The sequence below is a fragment of the Myxocyprinus asiaticus genome, chromosome 1 (assembly GCF_019703515.2).
Source record: "Myxocyprinus asiaticus isolate MX2 ecotype Aquarium Trade chromosome 1, UBuf_Myxa_2, whole genome shotgun sequence".
NCBI classification, from domain to species: Eukaryota; Metazoa; Chordata; class Actinopteri; order Cypriniformes; family Catostomidae; genus Myxocyprinus; species Myxocyprinus asiaticus.
Genome location: NC_059344.1, coordinates 21,568,687 through 21,579,764, shown reverse-complemented (window position 1 = coordinate 21,579,764; position 11,078 = coordinate 21,568,687). Strand labels below are relative to the sequence as shown.

The 11,078-nt window shown below is 39.9% G+C and overlaps 1 protein-coding gene across 1 annotated transcript; it reads right to left on the bottom strand.

Moving 5' to 3' along the window:
* Nucleotides 1-1,934: 1,934 nt before the first annotated feature.
* On the bottom strand, nt 1,935-11,078 carry homezb (homeobox and leucine zipper encoding b). The gene is made up of 2 exons (XM_051697733.1): nt 10,316-11,078; nt 1,935-3,836 (listed from the first exon to the last, which is right to left on the bottom strand). The coding sequence occupies exons 1-2, from the start codon at nt 10,664-10,666 to the stop codon at nt 1,935-1,937; spliced, it is 2,253 nt and encodes a 750-aa protein (XP_051553693.1). The 5' UTR covers nt 10,667-11,078.

The following is an 11,078-nucleotide window of genomic DNA, read 5'->3' as shown; positions in this document are numbered from 1 at the left end:
TTTTTATGTTTACATGCCCTGGCAGAAATTGTGAAAGTTTGGCATTGATTTTGAAAATAGGAATGATCATGCAAAAAAACTGTCTTTTATTTAAGGATAGTGATCATCTGAAGCCATTTATCATCACATAGTTGTTTGGCTCCTTTTTAAAATTATAATGATAACAAATCACCCAAATGGCCCTGATCAAAAGTTTACATACCCTTGAATGTTTGGCCTTGTTACAGACACACAAGGTGACATACACAGGTTTAAATGGCAATTAAAGGTTCATTTCCCACACCTGTGGCTTTTTAAATTGCAATTAGTGTCTGTGTATAAATAGTCAATGAGTTTGTTAGCTCTCATGTGGATGCACTGAGCAGGCTAGATACTGAGCCATGGGGAGCAGAAAAGAACTGTCAAAAGACCTGCGTAACAAGGTAATGGGACTTTATAGAGATGGAAAAGGATATCAAGAGATACTCGAATTTTCCACTTCTTAATAAGTGATTGAACAGTACTGTCTGGCATTTTCTATCCTTTTCCATCTTTATAAAGTTCCATTACCTTGATCAGGACCATTTGGGTGATTTCTGTTATCATTATAATTTAAAAAGGAGCCAAACAACTATGTGATAATAAATGGCTTCATATGATCACTATCCTTAAAAGACAGTTTTTTTGCATGAATGTATTTTAAAAATCAATGCCAAAATGTCACAATTTCTGCCAGGGTATGCAAACTTTTGAGCACAACTGTATGTTATTAACTACTGTATGGAAATGTAAATAGATAAATAAATGTTCAGAATAGTGAACAGTTACAACAAACACTTTTTGCATGTTTTTAAGATCAATTTATTAAGTAAAACCAAATTGGTACAAAAAGCTTGAGCACAAAAAGGACAGTCTCTCTAGTCAGCTCACTCAATGCATAGACTAATAAAATTATTTGATACTACAAAATTTTAATTAGCATTAAATAATAATAATTAAAAAAAAAGACAATGAGTATTATGATTGGAATAAAATCAAGCACATAAATTAGTATTTTTATGTCAACACATGGTTTCCATCAAAGAGTTCTTTTAGAAACAAAGATGTGTAGAGCACTGTGGATTTAAAAGTTTCTAGTTATGCTTAGAACCTTACAATTTAAATTTGTAAAAGCAAACACCTACATATCCAAGCTCGAAGTGCAACCTAAACATTAAAATGGCAACACACATGCACTCGCTCTGTTGAATCACACTGAGAACCACAATGAATATAACTCTGATAAAACAAGCTACAAAATAAAATACATTTTACATTATACATTAATTCAGTGCCTTGCCGCACACAATTTTTGTTTTGATTACTTTAAGGTACATGTTCTAAAGGCCGAAACATACTTCATGCAAGTATGCAAATGCAGACGCTAGCGGTTGGCGAACGCATTGCCAACACGTGGTCCCGTTGTACATACATTACATGCGTTCTTCGAAAAGTTTCAACTCAAATTGCTGCCTTAGTCCGCCATGACAGTTGTTGATTGAAAGAAGAAAATCCGCTCTAGCGCCCCTTGCGGCAATGCTGAGAATACAGCCCATACTTGCATTGTGTTATGAATTGAGCGCTGACACTTTTCACAATGCAACGACGTGTGAAATCGAGCTTGTGTAGCAAGGTGCGTCTGCGTACCCGTACTTGCATAGAGTATGTTTTGGCCTTAATACTAAATATTTTAATTCAAGTAAGATACTTAAGTTTGGAGATAGTTATTGCATAACAATGTTGTGAAAGAGTTTCTACAGTACAAGGCCCTGGATCATAGCATTAATTTTGGAGTGAAGACATCCAGAAAAATAAGGAAGAAAAAGTTGAACTTTTTGAGTAACATCTTTGGCAGTGATGTGGAGTTAAGTTTCCACCTATCTGCACAGCTTCAAATGCCTTGGCAAACATTCACCCTAGGGCAGAACTGGGGTACTTCCCCTAAAGAGGTCATCCCATGTTGCTGTTTCGCCTCCTCCACCTCCATTAATTAAAGAAGAATCCCCCAAACTCAACCCGGAGCCCATGCCCTCCATCAAGACCCTGGCACGTGAATACTTCCCGCCCCTTTTCTGCTGTTGGGTTATGACTTCTATGATGCGTTGTCTCTCCTGTGAAGTCATCCAGCGCATCTGATTGTGTTTGATGTGGTAACGAGTGTCTCCGTACCACTGGATAATCTCTGTCCGCGTAAGGCCCGTCTTCTGCTGCAGAATCATGTAGTCATCACTTGTGGGCCACTGGCAGCGAAGGAAGCTTTGTCTCAAAATTTCCAACTGTTCCCTTGTCTTTTTACGAAGTCGCACACTGGATTCTACCCGGCCATGCGTGAATGATGATGGAGAAGGAGCGGAAGGAGAGGGGGAGCGGTCTGCAGGGTTTTGTTGAATGGAAGCATTGCCATCATCGAACTCGCCTTCATCACTTACTTCTTCTCTGGTCTCAACCGATTGGTTGTCTGCCCCCTCTTCGTCATCATCACCCACATCAACCTCAAAGCCCACCTCAGTGTTTGCAACCTCACTGTTGCTATAGAAACTCCCACTAGGTAAAACATCATTCTGCAGCTCGCTCTGAGAGTTCTGTTGAGTTTGTTGAAATGACCGATTCAGCTTTGCAAGCTTGGCTATCCAAGCCCGGCCATTCCTGCGAAGCTGATAGCGGCTATCGGCAAACCATTTCCGAATTTCACGGCGATTCAGTCCGGTCGCTCCCTGAAGGCGTTCGACTTCTGCGTCAGTGGGCCATGACTTCCGAACAAAACTGCGGCGCAGGGTCATCAGCTGAGCTTTAGATTTCTTCCCCGGAAGGCTGTGCAAAGACTTTGAAAGCTCAGAAAGTTGGTGTGGTCCTGAATGGTACGGAGCTGCCGAGTGTTGGTTATTCATAATCATGTATTGTGATTGTCCATGGGCATCAATGAGTTGGACTCCAGTATTATGAGGGGTTAAGTTTCTACTGTTAGTCTGGAACTGAGTAATAAATTGTGGAACTTGGGATGAGAGCTGAACACCATTATTGTACACAACATTAGAATTGAACAACTGCTGAACACCATTGTTGGATTGGGCAGTTTTATTGTACTGACTAACATCAAAGCGGTGCTGGTCACTGGTGCTGTGCTGAGGAACAGTGTGGCTGGGTTTGGGGGTGTGGTCTCTCTGATAAATATGGGCCTCGGCTACGGGTGGCGGTTTATCTGCCTGCTGCTGTCTGTCTAGGTTCCTCTCATTTCCTGAAATATCCTGCAGCTCATCCTCCTCATCGTTTAGTTCCACACATTCCTCTACTACCTTTCTCTTCTGAATGCACCACAGCTTGCGTCGTGTTTCCTGGATATCGTCGTCACCCCAGCTGATTCCGTAGCGTACCCGTTGCATCATGAACCATGCTTTAACCCGCTCTGGTGGTAATGCACATCTTCGAGCTAGAGCACTTGCCTCCTGTGGCGTAGGGTATGGGAATTCGTTAAATGCTTCCACAAGTTCTGACACAGCATCCAGCTCATGGATCTGCTCAGAGCGCACCCAAATAAGTTTTAATCCATCTGATACCAATGGGAGACAGACCAGGTTAGTTTTGTTGTGGGTCGATGTGCAAGAGGAGGCATTTTGCCTCTTTTGGCAAGCCTGCTTAGACATTGAAGAGCAAGGGAACTTCTCCTGAGGTAATACAGGCGTTAAGCTCTCAGTGGCTTTGGGGGCAGGCGAGAATTCCATCCTCTCTTCTTCTTCTTGGGCCTCCATGGAAGATAAGGTCTCATTTGAATCTTCAGGGTTCTGAAGTGAAGCAGATTCAGATTCGTCATGGGTGATTGGCTGAAGGGATTGAGAAACAAAAATATGAATAAATGTACAAGATGACAAATTCTCTCTGATTATTAAAGTTGAAGTGAAAATGTGAAAAGGATGTCATTTCCTTTCATCTCTTAAAATTTCAGAGTCTCTGAGAACTTTATTAGGGACACTATGGTACTAATAAAGTGCCCAACGTCCGACTCAATGTTCGACATGATGTGCAGTCTGAGATGCTATTCTGCTCACTTCAATTGTACAGAGTGATTATCTGAGTTAACGTAGACTTTGTCAGCTCGAACCAGTCTGGCCATTCTCTACTGATCTCTCATCAAGGCATTTCCATCCTCAGAACTGTCACTCACTGGATGTTTTTTGTTTTTGGCACCATTAGGAGTAAATTCTAGAGACTGTTGTGTGTGAAAATTCCAGGAGATCAGAAGTTGTAGATGGGCTGGTTTGAGTACGTCTGGCACCAACAATCATGCCACTGTTGAAATCACTGAGATCACATTTTTCCCCATTCTGATGGTTGATGTGAATATTAACTGAATCTCCTGACCCGTATCTGAATAATTTCATGTATTGCACTGCTGCCACACTATTGGCTGTGGTACCTAATAAAGTGCTCAGTGAGTGTATGTAGCACATATTGTATATACTCAGTGATCACTTTATTAGTAACACTTGTACACCTACTTATGTTATTATTTAATTAGCCAATCGTGCAATGCATAAAATCATGCATATAGGGGTCAGGAGCTTCAGTTAATGTTCAAATCAACCATCAGAATTGGGAAAAATTTCATGATGCCAGACGGGCTGGTTTGAGTATTTCTGTAACTGCTGATCTCCTGGGATTTTCACGCACAACAGTAGGGCTGCACAATTATCGTATTTTTAATCGCGATCACAATTTCTGCCTCTCATGGTTAATTAAACATAATCGTCTGTGATATTAGTGAGCTAGCAAACAGAAATGATCAGCCAGCTAAAGTTGCAAATTGTTGCTCATTTTTACAATAGGCTGTGTCTTAAGATGATAGGTCAAATTACAAGCGCTTTTTAGTCTATTTTCACCTCACTTGATCAATCGAGCTCTCTTCAGAAGTTCACCACTGACCAATCACTTTTTCAGTTTCGAGCATGCACTGACATACGTAACCACAGATGTTTACGAGTATGTTTCATATATCACTTTGATTGATACAAGGTTTGCATTAGAAAGCTGGAACATGCTGCCTTCGGAGACTATGTGGAGGTTGGAAGAAAATCTGGTGCCTTTCAAACTATTCTGAGACCAGTCATTCAACAACTCTGTTCAGCCATTAACTGATTACGCAGCAAGTCAACTGAATAAACTTTGGTTGCAGCGGTTTTATAGCGGTTCTGAGCTCAACAGCCATGAATTCCATCTCGTGCTCTCATTATACACCTTTGGTACGTGCGTGTCGCTAACGTGTGATGAACGTGCTAAAAAGCACTCCAGATTTACCTCATTGCACATTTGCATAATTGTAGGTATGTTTGGCCATTACAAGTGTCTAGAAAATCTCAAGTAAACCCATGGCACCAAGGTTTGGATGGAGCACCAGAACCTGCCAAAACTGTTGTCAACAGAAACAACAATGAACTTCCTTCAGTTTTTTTTTTTTTTTTTTTACACTAAGTAAAGACTTGAGACAGTTTAGCACTGCCGCCTGCTAAATTTTAACAGAAATAATTTACTACCGTTTATTTCAATAATAATAACACTATGTAACACAATTTTTGTTCCTTGGTAGTAAGTGTTATTTCCTAATTGCTTATGCCTCAAAAGTATAGAAAATGGCTATTATTCCCCACAAACTTTTCTTTTGTGACCAGGACAGTGATATTTTGAAATGTATTCTGTTTTGAGTGCTTAATACGGTTACGTTCACACACAGGACATCCGCAAATTTTCAGGTCTCACAATCGCATTCTTGGCAAACCTGTTCTGTGTGAACAGAACTGTACTGGACAACTAGTTGTTAGTTATGTACAGTAAGAGACACAGTGCACTGTACAAGCATGTGACTCGTGTGGTTCATGTGGGGGTTTTTTAACTCACGGAGATGGAGAAATGAGCTGCGTGTCATCCGAAGATTCAGACGCTGTTTTCCACCGGCTGCTCGCGGACACGAGCCGTGCGACACAAAAGCTGCATGCAGTTAAAAAGCATTCAAAGCCGCTGTCAGTTAATTATGATCTGATGGATAAACTCACGCCTCGATTGGCGGCAATTGTGATAAGACATGCCAGTGTTATGGACGTCCCCATCTTTTAATCACAGTCACTATGGTTACAACTGTTAGAATACGGTTGTGACTTTGGTTGTTCGTTCATACAGACCGTATTCAAACTGCTACTGTACGCTACTGACTGTGTGAACGTAGCCGGTATGGTGCCAAAAACAAAAATCCAGTGAGCGGCAGTTCTGCGGTCAACAGGGAATGGCCAGACTAGTTCGAGCTGACAGAAAGGCTACGGTAACTCAGAAAACCTCTGTACAATTGTAGTGAGCAGAATATCATCTCAGAACAGGGGCGAATCTAGAAATTTTTTATGGGGTGGCAAGCAGACTATGAGGGGTGGCAACACTACAGCAAGCAACATGCATAGTTCTTATGGATCAAGGTACCAAGCTTCATTGCAACAAGTACTAGTTCATTAATTGGAGTCACTATCAAATTATAAATGTCCATGAATTTGTGATACAACTGCATTTCCACAGGAACCACATAGTAACCATTTTGCTACCGATTTGCCAACATTAATGTTTTTTTTTTGCATAATAAAATAAGTAACAAAATTTCTACCACCTGAGCACTAAGACATTGTCAATTAAACACATCAATCAATTCTAAATGTTCCTATGCTTCACATATAGAACCGTCAATCTGGACTAAACATCACCACCTTTGTTATATGTACCCATGGATGGAGAGTGCATGCATATCCCATGTTATTCTGCTAATAAAGTCCTGTAGGCCTATCACCTTTGTAACAGCTGGAATAAGCCATTTGAAAGGGAACATTAACACAAATTTAGGTCTAAATAAAAATAAACTGTACAGAAAATTGTACTGTGGGGGGCAGTGCTCATGAATATTATGTTATGTACAGTAAAAGATTCTTTTAAATTACCTGTTTTGATCAAAAGTCATACTTAACGACCGATTCAAGCACCCAAATAAATTTCACATAATATGATAATTGGGATTTTGTTAGTCAGTAGATGAATACCTTGATCAGCACATGAATGACTGATCTAGTAATAACTTTTTGGTTTTGGATTCTAATTTGCCTAAATATAACTTTCTATTTTAATAAAACAATATCGCATCTGTATGTCAGTGGATGGGTGTTACATTTGAAAAATAAAACGCAATAACAGATGCGGGTAGACGAGAGTAGCAGAAACAGACACATTTATTGACAGTTCTGTATATGAAAGAACTGCGAACTCTGAAATTCAGACAGCGACAACCACAGTCTCTCCGCTCCAGCAGCAGGAACCCAGAATGAGCCTAAGCGCGCATGAACAAGATGACGCAGCTCATGAACAACCATCTCCCATCACACAACCCAGCCATGAAACACTCCGTTTATATAGGGAGGAAACACACTGGGCACCGGTGCGCCCGATCAACAATCAGCTCACCTGGATACCCCACACCTGTGAGCAATTAAGAGAGAGGGAGAGAAAGAGAAATAGACAACACACACAAACACACACACTACATACACACAAACAATACGGCCGAGAAGGTCAGAACAATGGGGGACACGGAAAAGAGCGCGAGCTGCGGCAAAACTGCTGACACTAAATGACACTGATAAAAGCTGCAACGAACAATTATCATAACATTCAAAATAACTCATTCAAGTGCCGATCGTCAGTCAAAACACACACAGATGAAATAGAAACTCCAACTCAAGAACTGGAGATGTTTCATGTGGATTATACACATACCTGATGAAAGCAATTTCAAAAAGTGGTGAGGACACGTCTCACCCATCTCAACCCATAACTGACAGCAATGTATCTAATAATCATTCGGTGAATACTTGGAAACAACTGAGAAATTCATCTTTTAACTCTTTTTTTCACATATTTGTCCATGTGGTCATTGTTCTTGAGGAAATAAGCTCATCAGCCCAAACACTGTACACACGCTACAATAGGCCTTTATCACACTTCCGCGTTTGCAGAGTGGAAGCTTCGCTTAGTAGTGTAAAACAACTTCCGCTGCAGTCTTTTTCAATGGCAGTGCCCACAGCGCAGAATTATTATGGCCTATTTTATGTACAATTAATCTCAAATACTTCATCTAAACCGACCTACCTCACTTTACAATCATTACGGATAATGAGTACAGAAAAACTATGTCATGTTGTTTTATTATTTTAAACAGGATGTAAGCAGGGACCACTTAACAGAGTATAACTAAGTTTTTTATTAGAGGAATGCAAGAATACAAACAATAGTACAATTACACATTAAAGAGCATTAGAACAAGACAAGTGTATACAGTGTCACAAAAAAAAAAAAAAACTTATATTCCGAGTAATGATTCTACAGAGTTTTTGCGATGATAATGATCACATTGCTTTCATGTACTTACTTACTTATAATCTCCATGTATTACATAAGATCCATTTAAAAATGTTCAAATAAAGAAACGTTTCCATCCCAGAGTCCGATTACAGAAATTAACTAGTTAAATCGTTGTAAACGTGGAGTTATATCCTCATGGTTTGAGTACGATGATTAAAGCATCCACTCGCGAGTCGCGACTGAATGCAATGTAAATAAAACATAGAGATGAAAATGTCCCAGTGTCTACAACTGTATTATATTTACAATAGTGAAAACAACGACATTAAAACATTTAAACGCGGTCTCTTCGGACTTGAGTTGAGCACAATAATCCTCTGGGAGTAAGCTGAACAGCATGCGCAGCTCCTCGTGAACTGGGAAAACATTGCGCTGATAATCACCTCGCTCAGATACTATTAAACATTAAAGTGCTAGACTGTGATAAAGGCCTATAGTAGGTAGGCAATTGGTCGATGCTGTGATGGGCTGCTGCTGTAATCAATCAATGGGTCTGTAGTCATTTGTGCATTCGGTGAGAATTTAGGCAGTTTGACATGAATAAACCCCTACACAATGTAAAAATCAATGATAATATACTTACATTTATATTTAATACATTTGGATACTTATGGGGTGGGGTGGCAATTATTTTTCTTAGGGTGGCATTTGCCACCCCATCCCAGCCCAGTAGATCCGCCCCTGTCTCAGAATGCACAACATGTCAAACCTTGAGGCAGATGGGCTACAACAGCAGAAGACCACATCGGGTTCCACTTCTGTCAGCCAAGAACAGAAAGCTGAGGCTGCAGTGGGCACAGGCTCACCAAAACTGGACAGTTAAAGACTGGAAAAACATAGCCTGGTCTGATGAATCTCGATTTCTGCTGAGGTACACAGATGGTTGGCCCACTGCAGCCTCAGTGTCCGTATATCTCTCTAAAGGGTGTCTGATTGGGGTCACGTGAACATAAGAGTGCATAATTATACATTATTATTCATATATTTATTTATAATTATATATAGCTGAGCAGAAAACATCCAACCAACTAGTCGATTATGAAAATTGGTAGTTTTGCACATTCCTAGTTTGAAACACACGTGAAGTTAGTACAAATGTCAAATTTGGTTTCATAATGTTTTGAAAAGCAGAGCATACAGTATTTTCTACAAAACATTATTTAATGACTATCATTAATTTCAAAAAAGTTTTCAAACACATTTTTCAAGGTAAAATATTATTTTAGTTTTTTTTTTTTAAATATCATGAGTTTCTAAGAAAAAATGTCAATTATCTGTGGCTGTAAATAGGTCCTGTTTTTTTTTTTTTTTTGTGAACAAACAACAAAATGGCTAAATTCGTGTTGATAACACCACATATACCTTTTTAAAATTTTAATTAATAACAAATTATTACTATTAAACTAGTATTAAATTTAATTAATATTTAAATTAATAGATAATTTTAAAACAATTACTTCACTGCTTATTTTTAAAGAAATATTAAAAAGAGATTATTATGCATTACATGCTTCTTTTTTCAAGAATTTCAGCTTTTAATGAGACAAACTCAGAAACTGAAAACATGTTCATCATAGTCGAGTTATTTTCAAATAATTCTTCTGTGTGAATTGCATTTGTACTTATTTTTAAATGATCTATTCTGGGCATAAACATTAGTATTGACGCATGTAACGAAATTATTCTCGAAACTTCTAGTTTATTCTCAAAAACGTTTTATTTTAACGTGGCACTAAAACGTCTTCGTACAATAGAAACCTATAGGGAACATGTTTTATTCTTGACCATACTAATGGTCCACGCCTCTAACACACACTCATGTACCTACATAATAATGACATGCACACTTAAATTTACTTACTCTATCCTTGACAGGGCTCTTTTCCAGTCGTGAGTTTAGTTCACCATTTAAGCAAGGTGTCTCCCCATCATGCACACCTTTGCCACGCGCCTGTTCTGGTGTATCTTCTTCAATCCTTACCGAGATCGAGTCCGAAAGGCTCGTGACTGGATGAGCGGCGTGCAGATGTTGACTGAGGCATTTAACGTCTAGCGCTTTATAACCACAAATCCGACACTCGTACGCATCCTTGACGGTCTCCCCGGCGTGCCCTCCAGTGCTTCCCGCTGGGCTCTCAGGACACGTCACTGGGTCTGGAGGTGAAGCCCGTGTGCTTGAGCCCTCGAGCTGCGGAGCCGCGCATTGCTCCATCGCAACCTGTGCAAGACCGAGCCAAGACGCAATTCATACGCAAGCTAGATTTCTCCCAAAACAAAGTCCACGTACAACGGCGCCAACGATACAACGAGTTTCATTTGCGAGAATAATTATATACGAAGTTGGCATGCAGGAGCTGAAGGCTGAATCCTAAAGGATGGCCACACTGGTCTGGATGTGGAACAAAGGCTGACTAGCAAGCGAGCTAACACAAGAGCTTGTGGTGGCTTTTACACAGGCTTCACACAGATGCATATAAAGTCAAATAGACAGCTCGGACGCAACCCGGAGTATTAGTCCTCAAGAAAGGTGGTTACTTGAGAAATACGGCATTTAAAAGCGTATTTCCCTGGTAATCGCATTCGCCTTTGGGTCGCACAGTTGAGGGCTGTCACAGGTTTGGTTT

Coding starts and splice junctions, on each gene's coding strand:
- homezb (XM_051697733.1), bottom strand. CDS start 10,666: ATGGAGCAATGCGCGGCTCCGCAGCTCGAGGGCTCAAGCACACGGGCT. Junction 3,837..10,315: donor AGAGCCCTGTCAAGGATAGA/GTAAGTAAATTT, acceptor CAATCCCTTCAG/CCAATCACCCATGACGAATC.